Here is a 22115-nt window from a genome sequence, read left to right as displayed (position 1 = left end):
CTTTACTTCCTTTTCCAATTCGTTTTTTGCAACACAACAATATTTCTGGTACATTGAATTCGGTTCTCTTTAAATCCTACTTCGGAAGAGGCCTATCGTATACACTCGTTTTTTTTCGTTAGTTTCCGTTTGGTCTCCTCCCTCTGTTTTGGTTATAAAGAGAGCCATTTTCCGATCGGGTTTGTTTTTTTTTCTTGATCGTTTGGATTTAGCTGCATCTTCTTTGAAACACTGCGGGTTTGCAAGATACGGTTCCGACCATCCTGGTGGTGTCGGTACGATCAGACTACACCGGCCGGATTCGCTCGGACTCGTTCGGCCTATCCCGGCTCTGGACGAAAACATGGACGAGTCTGAATCGGCAACGAAGGGACTCGGCTTGGAGGAGGTGTCCGATTCAGCTGCTATTGTGCCGGGGGAGGGGGAGGACTCGGATACCGAGTCGGAGGCCGAAGTTACAACGGTGACGGTAATGGAACCGGAGCACATCGACATTGCAACCGAGTCCATGCCGAACCCAGTCGAAACTGCATTCGCAGGCAAGTTCTTGAACTATATTAATAACTTGGGAAATACGTTAAAAATAACTAGATTTTCACTTTTCAATTAAAACACTTCAATCCATATTGTTTCATTTTCGTTACAATATATATGTTGTTAATAATAATAATAATAATAATAATAATAATAATAATAATAATAATAATAATAATATATAGCATTTTGACTTGCATTTATTTATCGACCACTGTACGAAAAATACATATATTTGGATTTTTATGTATATAAACCATGAAAATAAACAAACAAGTAAATTTTATTTGTGCGACTTTACAAAACGGCGCTGTTTTGTTTTTATTTTAAAAATTAAATTTTTTAATTTAAAAAAATTAAAACCCTACAAAACTGGTAAATATTTTCTGGTTTTCAATTTAAAAAGAGATTCAATATATAATATATATGATATATATATATATATATATATATATATATATATATATATATATATATATATATATATATTTAAATAATACTGTGTGCTCACGTTTACTGACATCGCATTCTTTTATTTTATAACAATCTACTTGAGATGTTTTCCACCTTTTTCAGGGGTGCAAATCGTTTTGAAAGTTGGTGCTAAACTGTTTTGAAAGGTTAGCACCAGATTAGCGCCTACTGGTGCTAAATGAACGAACCCTGCCCTAATCAAGCCCCCTACCCACACTCTACAATGAGTTTTTAGTGCTTTGTGTTACAGTAAATATTTGTAACATAATGTACTCCTTATCCAGTCACACCCGTATTTGTAATCATGCTCATCTGATTTTATATTTTGTAAAAAAAAAAAAAAATGAAAGCCAGAATTTAATGTAGCTAGCGCTACATGAGTTGCAAAGGTGCACTCCGGAGTTCAATTTAAAACTGAGATGGGGACAGTTATGCTCAGTGGCATGCCCATGGATTGAGAAGATTGTATTAACTGCTAAGTTATTTATCATAATGATCACTTTTATGTTGTCCTTTTTGATGTGCAGAAGTGACTACAGTGACTGTCGCAAATGTACCAGGAACTGAAGACAGCGTATTTACAACGTCTGTCGCCAATGCTGCATCCATTTCAGAACATGTCCTTGTGAGTAATATATATATATATATATATATATATATATATATATGTGTGTGTGTGTGTGTGTGTGTGTGTGTGTGTGTGTGTGTGTGTATATATATATATATATGTGTATATATATATATATATATATATATATATATATATATATGTATATATATATATATATATATATATATATATATATATATATATATATATATATATATATATATATATATATATATATATATATATATATATATATATATATACGTTTTTGTGATAACACTAAAAGGTGCTGGATCTATGACAGCCCTGAAGACTGCAGTCATCTCTAATTGGCCACCATGAAGGGAGAGAACAAGACAATCTGAGCTTGCCTCAATCTTGCCTTGGAAGGACCACACCTTCTATCCAGGTTTAGCACTTCAGAAAGCCTCATCTGCCCTTGGCTGCATAGGTGCCCAGTGACTATTGTGCCAAACAACTCTTCAGTGGTATTTATTCCTTATCAATCAGTCAATCAATATTTATTTTATATAGCGCCTTTCATAGTGGACCACCATCACAAAGCGCTTTTCAAGATAATGAGGAACAATCCATAATACATTAAAAACAGTGAATTACAGGGTATAATACATTAAATAGAAACAGTAAAAAACTATGCAAATGCATTAAATACAGGCATACTACATTAAATACAAGGCTAGGATGTGATTTTTAAACATTGTGGATGCCTGTGTCATACAGAATCATACGAATAAGGTGGAGTGACAACCCTGAGATAGCAATTTAGACAGCATTGAAAGCAAGAGAGAACAAGTGGGTCTTCAGAGCCTATTTGAAGCGAGCGACTGGGAGCTACATGCACTAAAGCTAGGAGAGAGTACCAGAGAGTTGAGGCCATGAAGCAAAAAGAGCGCTCCCCTGAGTGTGGTGCACTTTTGCTTGGGTATAACAAGCAAGCCAGAGTCAGAGGACCTCAGCTTGGGTGCACATAGCGGTCAGGAGGTTGGAGAGATACTCTGGACCTGTGTGGTGAAGGACCTTGTAGGCAAGCAGGAGAATTTTGAAAGTAATCCTGAACTTAACAGGTAGCCAGTGCATTTGGGCAAGACAAGGGGTAATATGATCATGGTTTTTACATCTGGTAAGGATCCTAGCAGTGGCATTTTGAACCAGCTGCAGTCAGTTTAGGGCACGTGCGGAAGACTATAGAGAGAGTTGCAATAGTCGAGTCGAGAGGAGATGAATGCATGACAGAGGAGGGAAAGGTAGGGACAGATCTTTGAGATGTTTCAGAGGTGGTATACAGAGGAGATTTGGGCGTCAAAGGAGAGGTTACTATCCAGAAGTACACCAAGACTTCGTACAGTGGGGGAAGGCTGCACTAGACAGTTTCCGAGGTTCAAGGCAGTAATATTGAGATTCTTGAGATTCTTATGACCTACCTAAAACGGACAGGGCTTTCTGATGTAACTCACTGGCTTAACAAACCTACCGCTTCAATATAGGGTCCTTTGCCTTTTTCAGACTGGAAGAACCACCCTTCAGATCGGAGACAGCTTGAACACCCAAAAGGCGACTCTGATTGTGGTGCACACAGATGGCAGCATTGTGGACACTACAGGGCTAAAGGGTCCTGCCACACCAATTACTCCAGGTATACAAGTCTGTTTCTTGGCATGCAAAAACGATTGACGAAATCCGATGTGCTTTTGCTTGTGGGTGGTAGAGGGTTTGGTGCTTTAGAAACCTTTATTTATTTTGAGATGCTAGCCCCAGGGGAAAGGTAAGTGTTGTAAAGTTCCAAATTGCATTATCACTATTACAGCAGCATAGAGACTTTTCAATAAGTACTATAGCTGGCGCTTTGGTATTGCAGAAATAAGTGATCCAGTGCTCTACTCCCACAGATCATGCAAGGATCTCTTTCGACTGTGGCTATTAGTATTTTGCTATGTGTTTGGTAAGTAGCTGCTGATCATTTGCCATTTCATAGCCCTGTAAATGTATTTTGACAGGTCCACAGAGGTCATCAATTCCATTAACTCCTGGTTCAGACAAAGATGGAACCAAGTACAACTGGGACCCTTCTGTGTATGAGAATGAACTGCCTGTCCGCTGCAGAAACACCAGTGGGATGCTGTATAAAAACAGACTTGGCTCTGGTAAATATATATATATTTTTTTGATGACTGGTAACAGGGATGGTTACTCCAAGTATACTCCCTTTGCATTTGAGAATGTATCTCTGTTTTGTATATAACTTGTAAAAAGCGTACAGCATGTTTATTTTATTTGTATTTATTTATATGGTGGAGTTTCTTTATACCCGAGCACACAATGTGGCATTGGCTTTTCGAAGGGTTATTATTTTTACATTATACTGCCATCTAGTGGGATGAATAAACACAGGCGCATTGCCTATGTATTGTAAAAAAGTTTTTCGTTTTGTTGAATGCAGGTGGGAAAGGACGCTGTATTAAGCATGGCAGTAACTGGTACACCCCAACCGAGTTTGAAGGCATGTCGGGGCGAGCCAGTAGCAAGGACTGGAAAAGAAGCATCCGATATGCTGGGAGACCGGTACAGTGTCTGATCCAGGTATGGGAGAGAGCCAAGTGGGTAGTCTGGGCTTGCGTAGCAACAGTTTTTCTGAATATATATTTAAGGAGAACATTTTACAAACAAAAGGGATTTTTAAGTGACTGGACGTGGCTGTTTTCCATCACTGACTGGTCCGTCTTTCTGATCTGCAGCAGAGCAAAGCCAAAAGACTTGGTTGTTAGCATGGAAGAGAATAGAAAATGTGTATGTTTTACTGTTCAGGCAACTGACGAGTCTATTACTTTTGCAGGAAGGCATCCTAAACCCCCATGCTGCCTCCTGTACATGTGCAGCTTGCTGTGATGACCTGTCGTTGGTAAGTAGAACTGTAGGCATGCCTCAAATGATGACAAACTATATGAAAAGTATAGGAATGGGAAAATTGCAAAATATTGTGCAAATTTACCAGGGGAAACTTTTATAAGGAATGTCTGTCTTTAAATTGCTGTTATCACCTGTTTCTATATTCTAGTCAGATCGTAGCTGGTGTCGTTTTTCAATCGTGCAACACAAGAAATGCATTTTTAAAGTATTGGAAGTCACATTTGCATAATCATTAGTCCTGCAAGACAGAAAATATAGGTTTAAGTGACCTAACACCCCATGATCTATCTAATTTGTGCTGTATATGTAATTTTATATATTCCCATGTAATGTACACGTTTGGAACTGCACCATAAACACAGCATTGTGTTACATACTAATAAAGACTTATTCAATAGGTCGAATATAATGTTGAACTAAATATGTTAGAATACTTGAAATACTTTTAAAAAACTGAATCTAATGAGCCTAATTATTAAAGAAAGTTGTGGGTTATTTTTGGAGACAAACCGGACAGGAAAATCAGTAATGGCATCTACCGAAACAGCAACAAAAAGAAAACATTACTGTAAATGCTGCTAGCGGGCCGTAATATGGGATCAAGCTAAAAAAAAAAAAAAAGTGGACAGGTTATAGCAGCTTGACCCTACCAGAATCAACCCCCCCCCCCCCCCTCCCCAACCAAATTCACTATAATTTCTTGATCAGAAACCATGTCAAAGATATTGTGCACACATCTCTGTCCCTGTAATTGTCTCAGCCTATGTCTTAAATGCACAGCATAAACTAGAGCAGGCATGTTTCTCAAAGTTCATTGAGAGAAATGACCACTTGTCGTATTTATTCGGCAGGTAAATTGGTGTCGGTGGAATAGACAGGTAATACGACCCGGTTGTGTGAGCAACATTGTATAGAAACGCCACTTCATCGTCTATTGTGCTCCCGACGTCGTACTATGAGTGATCCACTATGAAAGGCGCTATATAAAATAAAGATTGAGTGATTGATTGATACGACGACATCGTACTGGTCTATAGAAACGAGTTCCAGCATGGTTTGTAGAAAACATTTAGTAGCTAAACAGCTTAGGTGGGTATACAATAGGCTTGCTTGTTTTAGGGATCCTTTTTGGTTTTTTTATACAAGTAAGTGAGTTTTAGATTTCCATATTTTAGAAACGAATGTGTTGATTTAAATTTGCAAGTCACTTTTTCCCCTTGTCTACCTTGTTTAATATTTTTTCAGTGCCACAAAAATGGGGACGGGGCATCTGTCAGAGGGGAGAACATACACCTGGTAATTGGATTATGTGTACTATTCAAAGAAAAAGATAAACATACAAAAGAAAAATAGCATTTTATAAGGGCAAAATGACTTAAGTCACCCACACTTTAAGATAAGACTCTTGCAACAGGTTGCATGTAAATTGCCACATAGCTGTACACAGTGCAGTCTTTTGCAAGCATCTTGAGCCTTTTTTTCTGGGAAACTGAAACATGAATGATGGGAAAGCCGCAGTAGGAAATCTTTGTAGCTCCGATAGTTCTGGATGACCTCTACCGAGGCCAGTTGTGTTTTACGTTCATAATAGCAGACATTCTGTTCTACGTTGTACGGCTGATTTGGACTCAAAAGCTACCAATCCATCACAGGTTTATGATAAATGTATATCTATATTGGGGTTGATCTAGACCCTTCTGCAAGGCTTACTTTAAGAGCTGTGCAAACATTTAACTAAGATAACTTTTTAGTGCCACATGAATTGATACATGATGAAGCTGCTGATGTGCTCCAATGGATTGTCTGGGGCAGAGAGTCCAATGGCATACTTACCCAGTCCAAATATTCTTTTCATTAGACTGGCCCGGTAAGGCTTTTCGTGCCCTATAAAAGACGCAAGAAGGATAACGAACAGCCCACTATGCCAGAGAAGAAGGGCTCTCAGTCACCCAAAAACATCACACTGCTACCTGCCACAGGCGGGACGACCTGTAAGTGCATTGAGATGATCTCTGGCCTGGTATGACATTTCATTTTAGCCTTGTTGGATCATTTCTACTCATTGACTTATCACATTTGCATATGGTGCCCATAAGCAACCAATTACCTAATCAAGTATTATGCAGGTAGCAATTGACAATAATGCATTGAGAACATTTTATTATTCAAAAGCAAGATGCAGTAGAAATGTGTAAATTATTCCTAAAAGCCTTCAAATATAGCAACATTCATTTGCATATTGTATATAGCATTATATTCTATACATTGAGAGAACTTGTTTTTAAAAAGTAACAAGCAGATTAATGTAGACTCCTCATGAAAGCCTTCAAACACAACTGAAAACATGCATGTGATCATAATATATACTTTAGGCTCTAAATAGGACACCAGGGCAATCAATCAGTGCATGCTTAATTGAGGCTCAGGGAATATGCCATGGTGATCAATAATCAATAAAACAATTAATTGTTGCATCTCTACAGATTACCCACTTATGGCATTACCCTTTTTGCCCTAAAAACACACCCCACTCTCCGCACATAGTAGTGTTATAGCTGTTACTTATAATGTTGTTTTACAAAGACAGTACTGTGTGTGATATTCTTGCCCTGAATTATAGTACCTCGATACAAATTTGACTTTTAAGGACAGATTTGTCCAGGGGGTATCAACATTTCAATCAGTATCTCGCAGGTTGTCTGTGCCTAATTTCCTGTCCTTAGACAGCTCATAATAGCAAGTGATCTGCTCTGCAGATAACGGATTAGCTGACATTGGCAAAGGCACAGGAGACAGCGAAGGAGTTTAAAATGGGCTTGGCACCCTTCAGCTCTGCACAGATGTGCCTGGTGCTTTGCACTGATTCAATGTATGAAATACCGCTCAGGCTGAAATTGTGTTTGTAATTTTAAGAACTGGCTTCCTGTTTGGAAATATTTAACATGATATGTAAAAATATTATTTGATTACATTTAAAGATTTAATGGAAGGTGGTATTTACATCAGCCGTTGTTTAGCTCAATTGAATAGACCCTGCTTTATCCCATAAATACAAAGACAGCATGACGTGACAACCATTTGAAGTTAGTGCTTGAAGGCCAGGCAGTATAATATTTTCATACTCGTATTTTGACATACCAGTGTTATCACAGTACATTGTGATGCCATTGCAGGCCATGCTGACTGGTGCCCATTAATTACGGCTGGATGGAAATCAAGAAATTTGTATGTAGTAGTTATTAGAACTGGTCTGTGCAGAATGTTTTTCTTTTTCAAAATACCCTTTTAGTAATGGTATTATTTGTAATAAAAAAAAAAAAAAAAAAAAAAAGCATAATACGTGCCGTGTTCTTCCCATTATGATATGGAGGAAGTGAACAGTTAAGAGTAAAGGTCTGCTGGCTTTCCGTTATGATGAATTATGCCTCTGATTACAGTGCCTGCTTTGGATCAAAGTCTAAGGCCTTCTGAGACAAACAAAAAACACAGCCTGTTTAACCTTGTCCATGGTGGTGCTTGAAAGTTTGGATTCTCAAACCCAGTCTTTTTGGGCCTCTAGCGGTCCGGGTTTTCCTGTTGATCCGCGACTCGATTTCAATTACAGATTAAATGTTTCCATGACATTCCGCGCTTTCACTTCCTTAATCGATGGCCTTGTGGAAAGTTCCTTGAGCTGGCAAATCTGTATTGACAAAACAAAGCTCCGCAATGCCTGGTTTGGAGTTCAGTTGGCAATGCTCGCCTATCTTCATATTAGTTAGTCAAAGACAAGCCTTGTTAGTCTAACAGGAGCTACTGTTCCCAGAGAGCTATGTAGCTGAACCCACTATAAGTAGAGCAACCTCCAATTTAGTCTGGAAGTTCCTGACCACTTCCTGGTTGCACAGTAGCAGGTTATTTAGACTTAGATTTTCTTTCCCTTGTTCGATCTAATTTAGTTTAGTTATTAGCGAACCACACTAACATGATGGAATTGTAATCAAGTGTGAATGAGTGGGGAGACTTTGGCTTTAAGGATGTCTTGGTGGTTATTATACATTCATTATAAAAAATACATTTAGTAAGACTCTCACATACTTTATATGTTCAATTGTGTTGTATTGTACAATTGCAGTTCAAATTACCCTGGGCTGAATTAGAGTCTCTATTTACTATAGATTGATATTTCAGGGACAAACCCTAGCAACAGTGTGATGGATGGATGTATAAGCTATAATAAAATTTTGCAGAGCACAATTACAGTGCAGGTAATGATTTCTGTGTTTTTTTTTGTTTTGTTTTTTCTTAGTTACTGTTTCACCATCTGGGCAAATCACTACCTCTGGCACCTTGACCTTCAATCGTTCATCAACGGGTGAAACCACTACCATCCTTTCCGAGAGTCCAGCTCAGACGGGTGTTTTCACTGGAACAACTGGTAAGCCGAGAGATATCATTTTGTTTTTTTAAAAGGAGTATTTTGTTGATTTTAATCGGGGATATTGCTGACTGGGACAAGACACAGCAGGCAACATCATAAAGTGGAATACAAATACAGGGTTGGGGTCAATTCCTCTTTTTTAAGTCAAATTTCTTCTTACAATCAATTTACAATTACAATTCCTTCGATGAAGTTGATATTTTAGAAACATTAATTGTTCTGATTTGTTCAGCTGCTTTCATTTGAAGCCAATTTAATTGACTAACTGTGACTTCAATTTAAGTAATCTGTTGCCACTGTAGAAGCTCATTTTAACAGAATACTGCTAATTGCAATTTTGATCAATAATGTGTTGGAACTGATTAAAAGGGAATTAGAATTGAGAATTGATTTAAAAAAGGAAATGGAATAGGAATTGAAAAACAGGAATTTACCTCAACCCTGAATACAAATAATTCTGGGCCCTCTTCACACCCCCCCCCCCAAAAAAAAAAACTAATATTATTTTATAAAGCAAATGGAAAAATAATTATTATTGAACGTACTACTGTAGAATCCTAGATGACTGATAGCAATGTTGCTGGTATAGTTTGTGCCAGTAACTTTTGAAAATCAGCCACTAGAGGTCCCTGCAAACCTGCGCTTGAAAATCAATAGCCAAATCCCTGTGAAATATAGTAAAGCAAATGAGAATGCTTTTACTGGTCAAGTGCTTAACCAGCTGTCAGGTGTTACCTTCAGGAATGAATGGGATCTTGCCTGTCATGCACTTCCTTTCAGGGGCTACCTGTCTGACATTATTTACACCTATCTAAAGAAACCCAGTCCTGATGAAACTTGCCCATGACATGCTGAAACTCAAGTTATTGATAAATTGTCTGTGGAGGCTGCCTTTCTGGATTTCAGGGATTGGGTTGTTTCCCTGAGTAAAGAACTAATTTCATGCTCGGTATTGCACGTCATCCTGGGCACTTGCTGGCCTTGCGTTTTAATTTACTCGTTGTGTGGTTTGTACAGAGATACACAGAAGGCGTAAAAGGGATTATGGGAACAGAGGCTATCGCAAACAGAATAATATATTCATATACTGGTTGGATAAGCATGGATTTTGAAATAAGCCAAAAACAAAGAGAACTGAATATAATTTTTCCTCTTTTTTTTTGCCTTAGTTGTGCCTGCAGAAATAAATGCAGCTGTTTATGATTAATATGCCCTGACATTTATCGGTAATAACTCTAGCATTGACTTTTATCTTATTGGGTTCTATTTTCAGTGCAAAGGCAAAAGCATACTTTCAAAGTGCAATAGCATGGTATAAAACTTGGTCAAATAATTTGGAATACTGATTGAAGTTATATACAGTATAAAAATTGCACACATTTTCATGGTGTTAAAAATATTTCCTAGCCGTAAAGCCGATTTTACTGTAGCAGCATTTATATTATTCCTCCTTGCCAAAAAAGCTTTGTGAAGAACTTGACTGCATGAATGTAATATAATCCCAGTTGTTTACTTACTGTATGAGGATTCTGGATTATTTACGAGTTCATTATACAAGACCAGTGTAGATTCTTTCATACGGTCTCCGGCCCAAAATCAAATGTATTTATTGCAAGAAAAGAACACTAGAATCAGTCACTTAAGTTCAGCTCCTGGCTTCCAAATACAGACATGTTTGTCCTTTATGGGAAGAGTGCATTTCATATATTAGGTGATACATTGTAATTATCCCTCCTGGAACTAGACTTTCAGTGCTGTAGCTAGTTCTTTAATCAATAACAGTCAGTTAGTTTTAGGTTCATGAATGTGTTTGTCTGTATCTCTATAATGCATATCAATATGCGCCTCTCTATATAATGCCTATCAATATGTGTGTTTATGGAGATGTTACTGTAGATGTTTGGTTGCAGCACCAGCACACATAGGGAATTTTAAATAAAATTAGTTGTAACTGACCCCCGTCCCTTTCTGCTAAATAATTCCTGAAAAAGCAACACATTCAGGAATGTTATGAACATAGACCTGCAGTCCCTACCACTGTTTTAAAAACTTTGTAAAAACTTTAACTGACGTAACCCTCTCCAGAATTCTTATATGTAAGCCAGAGAAAGAAGTGTCAATTAGGCTGCTGTTGCTTTTCTGCCATGCTTTTTTCACTTCCAGTACCTGTGACTGATAAATTAAGCACCAATCCATTTCAAGACTGCTGTAACAAGAACAGCAACGATGTGGTTTGCCAGTAATAGTCTGTCAATGTATGTATCGGTCACTGAATTAAATTGAAAGCTCAACGGCATTACCTCGTAACCTGTGATTCTGTCTGTCACAAAATAGCTATCTATATCTTGGTGGAACAGAATGCTGAGGAATATTGGGAATTCAGATACTGGTAAGAACTCAGAGTATTAATTAAAAGAGAATGCCAACAATGAATTAGCCACCATGGGATTCTTTTTAGGACTAGATGCATACTTTTTGTGTTTGTATTTTAACCAAGTGCAACAGATCAGTCTAATATGCCAAAACACACTCACACATGTTTTAATAATGTTGTCTGTCAATAAGATTGTCATCTCATTTTAAAAGTAATACATTATTGATTTTTCTTCCCCAGTGTATTCCTCTTTCACTTTTTTAAAACATTATTTTAAAACATTATACATTTTTTTTAAAGCTGTTGCTTCACAAACTGATTGCTTCTGTTCTAAAGGGAAGACTCACAAGCTTATCATATTTACAGCCGCAGTCCTCGGATAGCTCTGGATCTTAAGCTGTATTCTTATCACACTATACCTTTTGAAGTCATCTGTCTCGTTGCTTAATTTTGCCACTTCATTTTTCACATTTCAAATTAGAAATGAACACCTTTTTAATTGAGTCACAGAGTCAGCAGGGCTCAATCCACATGGTTTTCTCAGCAATTTCTATCTGAGAATTTTGTTTGCAAGTTTGTAATTAAGTTCTAACACTTTAGATACATAGCTCTATAGATAGATCTGTCTATCTATGTAAAACCTGGCATATAACTTTTTATAGGGCATGAGAAGGACAAAATAATAGCCAGTAATATTAGAATTATTGAAGAAGATTTGAAGAAGAGCATGGACAGTGTTTAATAGTGCTATTTACTCTTTGTGTGCTTGCTATGAATGGCATTCTTTCAATGTATATGGTATTATATTGCAGGGTTTTAATTTTTAACACCATGATGTAGAAAGGTGTTTAGGGCTTTGAAGTCTGATCTGGAAGGTCACAATCTTGAAATCTTGAAACTAGATGGTAAATTGCTGTGGGTGTGACATTTGTCGCCCGTTTTGCCTTATGTTTAGTTTTCTGAATAGTTTATTGCCTCTCTTCAAAAATAGCTATTAGTGCTGTATGTTGATATGGGAAATAAACAGATCGACATTTTACTATAATTAGTCAACGTTAATGGCCACAAAACTTATTGTCTAAAAATGGTTGTTAGAAACAACATTACACCACACAACGAGCAAGTTCAGTATGGTCATTTCCTTATAATTGCAATGATACCCATTCACAGAGAGCATTAGCAGATGTCACAGAGCGGTTTTCATTGTTGGACAAAACCTTTTAACGTTTTGCTGTTCCCTTTTTGTCCACCCCTGGAGATTAATATCCCCAGGGACAGATTGTCATCTCCCGCAGTCCAATTTAACGCAAATAAACAATTCACAAAAGTAGGGCCTGCATTGTGAGCCTCTCTTTACTGCTCATTCTGCTGCACTGTTTAAATGTTAATCTGCCCACTGCAGTTTTATCAGTGTCGATTTGAAGAGAACTGACATGAGCACACTGTACTGCATTACCTTATCCTGCCTGATTGTAGGATTAATGACATATACAAAGTAGGTTATTTGCATAAAATACCTTTGAAGGAACAGCAAGCCACATTACTCGTGAATCCCTGGTACTTCAGCACAGAGACAAAAAAGGCAGATTAGTCTGGTGTATATTTGTGGCAACATTACTTAAGCATTGCTCTGGGCTTAATATAGTATATTCAGTTCTGTAGTTGTCGATAGGAGCTGAGATAGATGTTGGTTTGCATTGCTGAAGCTGCATACCTTTTTTAAAGACACCAAGAAACTGGTTCTTTGTGTTCTGTAGCCTTTTGGTTACCCTGGTCCCAGCAGTCATTCCTGATAGCAGTGGTTTATATTGTTCACTCTGGGTCTTCATGTATCCTTTTGACATCAATGGATTATGTTTGTTATCAAAGGTACCAAAATCCTCAAAATACTGATTTTTAATTCAAAATTTCCCGATAAAGTCATACACTGGGTGACGCTCAGGTTAGTGTTGGAGTATTATTTTAGTTTATTAATTTAAATTAATGTGACACTGAAACTTTTCTTAATTATAAGTTAATAATCCAGTGATGAAAGCTCTTCTATGAGATGAAGTGCTTTGCTATAGAAAGCTTTTTAAAATTAGATACATGCATATGTGCAATGTAATGGATGGGAATTTAACTGTACAGAGAAGACAAACATGCAAGAGTTGGAACTGCACATTGCATTGTGGTGGCTGTCTCTGTGTGTCACACTGTTGCACATTTGTATCTCTACAAACCTTTTATTTTACTGTGATTTTAGACGTGCAAACAGACCCCATGTTGGGGTTGGGATAATTTATTCCTTAACAGTTGAAGGTAACATTTTATGATATGATTGACTGTGTGCCTCTACAGTACCTTCTATGCCTCCTCCTGGAACTTCTTAAAACCATAAAGTTTCTCAACATGGCCTTCCTGGTGATACATTATAAAATAAAAGTGAAAAGACTGTGAAAGTATGGAAGCCAGTAACATCACTGCAGCTGAGTTACCGAGTGTTGATTTTTTGCAATTCTTTGCCTCTAATTGCTTTCCAGTCGTGCTCCAGGTGTATCGCATTTGAGCTGCTTCAATCCTTCCCATTGGATTGAAGTGCTGGTATTTGTTTACAAATTTAATGAGACATGAAGAGCTGGGGAACAGGTGACCTTGAAGACCAAGGAGGAAGGGGGGCGCTGTCCTTGTTTTTAACAATTAAGGACACTGATGAAGGAGGACAGCATGTGTATTTTTAGTTTTTATATTATGTAGAGATTAAACCATTTTTTTAAAGGCAGACATTTTATGTTAAACCAGTTCTTTTCTTTTTGTTTTCGGATCTTTGGTAAAACTTTGAAAGTATATCCTTTTTTTAATAAGATTTTGGAAAATTGTTTCTTTAACGAGATCTTACTGTGTTACTTTGTTTTATTACAGTGCTGACATCTCTTCCGGCTCTGGCAGTGAATCCTTCTATTCCGGCTAAGGTAGTGTCACCCAGCTTCGTGAATGGGCTGGAAGTGACTGAGCAGAGAAACTGGCTGTATCTGGAAGAGATGGCCAACACCCTGATCAACACGGCTCAGCAGCTCAAGACTCTCGTTGAACAAGCCAAGCAATCCAGCCTGGCGTCCCGGGAGGCTGCTCTCATGCAGGCCAAGTGCGATTCAGAAAGGAAAGATGTAAGAAAGTGAATAAGGGAGGCATGCAAATACAAATCTTGCTTCCAGGAGAATGCAGTCCTTATACCTTCCATTCATTAAAACAAGGCAGACCAGAGGACAGCATTACTAATTTTTCCTCCAAGCTTAAGCATTATACAAATTTATGCCTAAATTTGATGTTTTTTTTTTTTTTTTGACCAGGTAATGGATATGCAGTCTTTCACAGTATTTTAGAGAACTGATCTTTTATAACTCATGGTTTGAATACTTGGGCCACAATTGATGGTGGATCAGTTTGGGGTAGCTGACCATTACTGATTGTATAAATAATGTATATGGCGTTTTTAGTCCATTAGTTTGTTGTTGGTGATCAGTTTTGCGCTTGTGTAAACTGACAGCACTGCAGTCAGCCCTAGCTTGCCAGCCTCTTAAGAAGCAGTTCTACTGACAGGGATGGTCATTTTAACTGAGAAAGCAAAAACAAAACGAGTCTCCCATTACCTAACACTGAAGTGCAGCAATATAAAATGGGAAATCTGCACCGTACTTCCTGAACTGTGACCTGGTGTTCACTCAGCTCTGTGCTGACGCCCTCTGGTTTTATAACTCTGTTCATTTCGCATGTCTGATTCCATCAAACACAAGTTTGCTTTAGGAAAGATGGAAAACCCTAAGGAGGAAACACATTTCCTACCCCGAATAGAGCAGGCCCTGCCCAGTGAGACATATGGCAGGGCTTCCCCACAAATCAGCATGCTTCAGTGCTCATCTCACTAGAAAGTACAAGGGAGCTGTGCTTGCCCACTCAATGCCAGTCTATGTGAAGAGTGTAGGCACCTGAAATGTCTGCAGTACTTAATAACAATTCTCTTTAGTGAAGCAGCAGGATTTTTTTTTTTTTTTTTAAAACATGGCTGCTGCGGGAATATTTAATAGATTTAATGGAACTAAACATAACTAGCCAGTAAACTAAATGTGTTTTACCACAGTACAAGATGCAAATTTAAGATTGAGTATTTGAAGTTATGAAAGAAAAATATTAAATATACAATTTTGAACAATAGCTTTATGACTTGATGTCAAAGATTTTATATACACATTACAAATCTCATATTGCTTAAAATAATAATAATCATAAAGGAAGTTAACTATTAGATGAAGCATGTTGAATTTGGCACCGCAAGCCATCTGCATATTCCTACAATCTAATGATTCTGTTCCACTCAGTTGGTGCAAGAGTGCAGTCACTGGCTGCAGTGTCATTTGGGATATGGGATATTAGAGAGTGTTTAACCCTTTTTAGTTTGGGTACCACTATGGTTGATGTTGGCTTGATGTCTTCAGTAGACCTCTGTTAGTGCAGAACTACAGCTAGGCAAGGTTTAGAATTACAATGTGAACAGTCTTATCAGAGAGTCATATCAAAACCAGTATTCTAAAAGCCACACATTAACTCCCTCACAATTAGGAGAGTGAACTAGAACAGTGTGGTGATTTTCTGTTTACTATAGCTGGTGAAAAGGAGGAGGGGGAAACAACTCCTAGGATTTAATATATTTTTAGCTGGGACCTGTATTGAGACGGTTCCTTTGATTAAAGACATCTGGACAGAGTTGTGCAGTGTTGAATAGGAGATTTCTCAGTGATTAATTGGGCAGAGTGCAATATTCAACGAATCAAACACATTTTGAAAAGCTGTTTCGTAGTGATTTTTTTCCCCTTTTAAATACCAGTTTCAAAGGCGGCAAGTGGGCTTATGAAGAATCTGTGCTATTTGGCGCTAAGCCTATCTATCTCCAGTATTACACAGGGAGGCCTTTTGCTGTGCGTAGTAGGAACCCACCTGTATGCATGTTATTCTGGTAAGCTGTCCTGTGCTGGTTTTGGAAAGCGAGGGCAGATTATAATAGAGCCTTCTACCTGTGTCTGGACACTAAACAGTATCAGAGGCCATCAATAACAATTGAACTGACAGCTATGCACCCCAATGGCGTATTCTGCAACCCTCTATTTTGTATTTATTTTTTTGTTAATGGAACAGCAAACAATGTGGTCAAGTCCTGTTAAATATCTGTTAATTATGTTTTATTTTAAGCTGGCTGTTTGTGAAGGAGATTTAAGTTTTTTTGTTTTTTGTTTTTTTTTCTTTTAAAGACAGATTCACTTACTTTTGAATAATATTATTTTCATGATTTACTGTGTTTTGAGTTGTTTTTTTATTGATTACTAAAATCAAGATGGCTTTTTACCAAATAGCTAGAAAGGAAATGGAAAGAAAAGTATAGCCTAGCTGCTTTCGTTGAGAGTTTAGCTTATCCCATTCAAAGGATTACACTGCATGATTCAGTGCTTCTTTTAATGATGCAGGTTTACAGGAAAAGCAGGGCTTGACACCAGATGTTTAAGGCTGGTATCTGAGTGAGCTCTAAGCTTTAAATTGGATTTCATTTTAAAATTGGTTCAAATAGCAGATAAACCCATTTACTACTTTTTATAAATACCCATTGCCATCTAATTGGTTTCTACTGTTTTGATTTCTATAGGTGCTAAAGATACGTGGATTTGTCCATTAACCCCTTCTTTACCTGGCTTTTCTCATTGCAGCCCTTCCAGAATCAAATCTCATTTCAACACACAGAAGATGCAGATGGGAAAACGGAAATCATTATTAAGGCAAGTAGGCAGCAAGCTCTTGTAAAAATGAGAATAAAAAAAAAAAAAAAAGTGAAGGCAGAAGTCTCTCTTTGTGTTATGTGTCTCTCTACAGCTATGGCCAAATGTTTTGCATCACCCTATAGAATTAATGGCTTCGGTAGACTTTTGCAATGTCATTTTGTAGTTTGTTTGATTTACTTGATGTTAAATCAAATATGTACATGATGTTATTTATCTATCTATCTATCTATCTATCTATCTATCTATCTATCTATCTATCTATCTATCTAGCTATTTATTTATTTATTTAATAATTAAATTATATCGCAATCGTAAAATTCTAGGTGATGCCAAACTTTTGGCAATAGCTGTATATGATATTCGGTGCACAAAGAATGCAGTGCTTAATGAAATGTGGTAAGGTCACATAGTTTCAGCAAAAAATTGGACAACTTTATGGTAATAACGACATTGATTTTCGACTTTATTATGTTGTGTTGAAAATGTCTGCTTGTTTTAATTCATGCAGTATGGAAATAAATGAAATGGTAAAAGGAAAATGTAATTCAGGTGTAATTGCAAAAAGTGCGATTTATAGTTTCATTTATTTTTTTAAACTTACATAAATTAAGTAAGTCATGCCTTATCATTACAGAACAGAAGGGGGGAAATTGACCAAATAATTTCTATACTTGAGTGTTCTTGAAGCTATGGAAATATACCTTCTTGGTTGTATTAATTCTCCATACTGTGATTTGCTCATGAGGCATTAATGGTGGATACGTGTTGTCCCTAACAGATACTGTGTTAAGAGAAGAGCTAGCTGTGGGAGTGCTTTTACTGTATTGTTGGGCGATACAGGAAAAATTGTAGCTGTTATCTAGGACTGCAGCAAGAATACATTAAATTGCTATCCATCATAGCAGTATCTGCTCAAGGAGCCGTGGAGATAGAGTACAGGAAGTGAAGATACAGGGCTGATGTAACTAGAAGGGCTGCCATCTCCTCAGCATTTTCTGCATTGCAGTGAGCATGTAAGTGCATAAAAATACATCACCCCCCTCCAGAGATGCATATTCCTGAGAAAGGGTATAGAGCAGGCAGCCATATGTACATTTAACTGCTTGTTGCATTGGGATCAAACTTAGTAAGGACATTCTATAGAACGTGATTGAGTGTTTCAGCATTTGGAGGGTATATGGAGGTGCCTGTATGTCAAACTTGCATTTTCCAACTACATACAGTGGATGTAGGTGGTGGTCTATTTTATTTGTTCATCTTACTGATATCTCTTATTTTGTATTTGTTGGGGGAGGGGGATGTCAGTGGCAATTGCCACAAGTCATACTGTTTATAGACATAAACAATTGTGTAAAAAAATAAAATAAAATGTGTTGCTTGTACTATAGAATTCTTGGTTCATCAACACAGTGTTTAAAGGAGGTTTAACCTTGCCAGCACTTTAGAACACTTTCAGGTCACTAGAAATAATCCAAATATATCACATTTAACTGACTATCCAGATCTGTAGCTGGGAGTACTGATTGGCTTAAGCATGTTTCAGCATTAAGTCTTTATGAATGTCTTGTCATGGCTACAGTTCAAAGTCGCAACACAAGTGGCTCAAACTCTAGCGCTATTGAATATGATGCAAGACTGAAGGACACTTCATCTTTAACAAACATTGTCTGGCTTCAAAACAGTGAACTCCCACACAGCCGTCATTCATGTGTTCCTAATTGACAGGAGAATTGCTCCTAATGTGCTGCGCGTGAGGTGTCTGGCTAGTTTCTTAGTAGGTTGTTTGTTCCAGGGACTGAGTGTGTGTCTTGTTAAACACTGGTAATGTCTTGTTTTGGAACATTAATATTAAATCAGGAACAAGTACAATGTGTTCATGTTGACTTGATTTTGATTTCTTAATGGAATGATTTCTGATCTGCTGCCTCTTGTATTCTGAACTGTTCTTGAAGTTGAAGAGAAAGAAAAAAAAAAAGTGAGACTGTATTAGAAATACTATATTAAAGCCAGGTGGGTGTATTAGTGAAGGGTCCTTTCACAGTAAAGGATAGTCCAGGTACAATTTACTGTCAAGGATTTTAAATGAATCGTGAAATAATGAAGTGTAGCTGTAATTGCAATTAAACTGCAGGTCCTCCAATAGGGGAAGTACACCTCTAACCTGTGGTCTTCCCCTGCTGTGTTTAATGGTGTTCTTTCTGTTCATTGATCTTGCAGCAAATGTGTGTTAACTGTGGTCGAGAAGCAATGAACGAGTGTACCGGCTGCCACAAGGTCAATTACTGCTCAACTTTTTGCCAGCGTAAGGTAATTACAGATTGTTGCTTGTTGACTCTCCTCATTTTTTGGGGCTAGCGATTGCCATACACAAGGCAACAGTATATCCACAAATTTATCATTTATTTAAAGGATTCAGCTCAACTCTGATTTCAAATGTTACAAGTGTAATAATAAAGTATATCTATTCAGGGTGACCCTCTTCTACTTTGTGTAGAGTGACGCATTATAGTGCAGCTTGGTTCTGTTGCTGTACTGAAGCGCTCAGTCTCCTGGAAAGTTGTGCCCTGTTGGCCCTTAGGATTTTGCTTTCGATTGAAATTACCTGTTCTTGTTTCATGTGTTTGTAAATCCTGATCAGGTCTGCAAGCTCAGGTGGTGGGTGGAATTAAAGAAAAAAATTATAATAAAAAAAAATTATATGTTCCCTCTCGTGTTATATATAATAAAAAATAAATAGCTTTAAGGTGACCATATCAATTTAAATTAATTTATTCTAAAAGTGATGTTTTACATTCCGAATGCAGGTTCATTGATGTGTCTTGGTTAATTACAGGGACAAGCCACTATATGTAGCTGGGGAAACAACTATGGGTGATTTTGGCCTGGATGTATAAATTGGAGCCTTTGTGAGATTTCAGTATGCAATCATTGCATACAGACTGTGTGGATGATGCCATTAATTAACTACTTTTCTCCAGAGGTGATAGACGTGTGGGTAATGCAGTGACAGACTGACACACACAGAATTCGCCTAGAAGGGCATCTGGCTCTCAAATAGCCGACCCTGCCAATGTGGATATTGGCTGTTGATTCTTAATTACTCCCCAAAGACAGCCCTGTACCTCATACAGCTTTATTCAGCAGAAATATATTTGTACACCTCTAAAAGCCTTTTAACTAATTGGAGAGTGTCCTATGTACAACTTAGGATGTGATAAGAGCCCTCATGCACGAAGAGGTGCATAGTCTGTTGATCGCTGTCTCACGCCAACACCTCCACTAGAACAGACGCTGAACAACTGGTACTTCACGCCTGATGGCCAAAGGAGAGGAAACAGGGATGTCTTTTGAAAACTTGAAACAACTAATTAACAGCACAAGCAAAGATTTTTGCAATAATAATATGAGAAAATTCGGAAAATTTTCACATCATCTAAATTAAAGAATAAATGAGATGAGAAATGTTAACTGAATGCCTTTGTTCTATCGTAGTATTATTCTAGTGTAATGTTGGCTGTGTATTTGTTTCATGTTATGCCTGGAAGTATTGTGTGATTGCATGTTAAATAAATTCCTAGTAAATCATTCACTATGCATAACAAACATGATCTGTGACCTCAAAAGAAGTAGTTAAAGAAATGTATTATATAATATATAAATTTGATGTTGTTTTCAGAGAACAATAGAGAAAAGGTCTATATATTGTAGTAAATGCAGTTATTATTCTAATAATTATGTGAACACCTAAATACCACATTTGTAAAGCAATATTAGCTACAGCTCATTCTGCGCAATATTGTTCTGTACATACACATCGAAAATGAATTGCTTTGAATACTCCATATCTTCAGCATTGCTTCAGTGAGTTCAATGTAGTATCTGTGTGTCTTGCATATGATCTTGGCTCTGAGCTGTCATAAAACAAGAGTCCAGTCTGCTGATCTTGCGTGAAATTCCAGTGCAACAGTCTCATTATCTAACTTGCATCATTTTTTTTTTTTTTTAAATAAGCAAGGTTGTTCTTTTCTGAGATTCTACTAATTGTCCATCAAAATCTAAATCGCTTTTTACATTTTTAACCTGTGTTCATTCCTTTATTTATCTTTAGCCTTTAGCCTTTAGTATAATTCAGATGCTGTTTCACAGTACTGTTACTCTTCTGCAATGACATTTATTCTGACTCTACAGTAGCGTGATGCAGCACCTATGTACAAGTTTTCTTTTGCGTAGAAATCCTGTGATTGGCTTCTAATGACAACATAATTTATAAGAGAGGCAGCCACTGCGCTTCAGTGGAGTAAGTATCCATGCCACTTGACAGTATGACAGCATCTAATAAACAGTGGATTCAATCACTTGTAGACATCTCCTTTCTGAAAAGATGTCTCCTTTTTCGTTCCCAATAGGACTGGAAGGATCACCAGCATATTTGCTGCCAACAAGCAGCAACAGCAACAACAACAGTGGCTGTCCAGGGAGAAGAGGTTCACATATCAGAAATGGACATTGAAAAAGTCAAAGTCTAACAGGCGATTTGTTGAAAAAAAGAAATAGGGAAAACTCCTTTAGAAAAACTTGCAGAAGATTCTTTGTTCGGTGCAGAGACTGACTGATTTCAAACATTGTGGAGCTCCCTGCTTCACCACTCAGCATGCATGCTTTTTCATTATGCTTTATGTGCTTTTTTTTATTATTTATTTGTTTTTTTTTAAGTTTTTATTTGGAGCATTGTATGTATTTGTGTCTAATTTTGACAACATTTAAAAATAATTGAACCTGTTGAAATCTTTAAAAAGCATAAAGTGTTTAAGATAAGTTTACAACTGTTGTTCATTTGTGTTTTTTTTTTTTTTTTTTTTTTTTTTTTTTTTTTTTTTTTTACTTTTCAGTTGAAAATAACTGTAGGTTAACTGTAGGGAAAATGGCACTTTATAAGGAGAATCTGTTACAAATCCGTTTGCATTAATTTTCGAT

General features: G+C 37.2%; 1 protein-coding gene across 1 annotated transcript; it reads left to right on the top strand.

Moving 5' to 3' along the window:
- Positions 1-7: 7 nt before the first annotated feature.
- LOC121294418 (deformed epidermal autoregulatory factor 1 homolog) lies at positions 8-21861 on the top strand. Its single transcript, XM_041218090.1, has 13 exons — positions 8-539; positions 1536-1633; positions 3143-3272; positions 3634-3780; positions 4077-4216; positions 4470-4535; positions 5789-5839; positions 6402-6534; positions 8832-8960; positions 14239-14483; positions 17070-17138; positions 19359-19448; positions 21548-21861. Exons 1-13 carry the CDS (start codon positions 344-346, stop codon positions 21665-21667), a joined length of 1614 nt encoding a protein of 537 aa, XP_041074024.1. The 5' UTR covers positions 8-343; the 3' UTR covers positions 21668-21861.
- The last annotated feature ends 254 nt before the right edge of the window (positions 21862-22115 follow it).

Source organism: Polyodon spathula, chromosome 19 (assembly GCF_017654505.1).
Source record: "Polyodon spathula isolate WHYD16114869_AA chromosome 19, ASM1765450v1, whole genome shotgun sequence".
In the NCBI taxonomy this organism is placed as follows: Eukaryota; Metazoa; Chordata; class Actinopteri; order Acipenseriformes; family Polyodontidae; genus Polyodon; species Polyodon spathula.
This window is presented reverse-complemented; position numbering and strand designations above follow the sequence as displayed.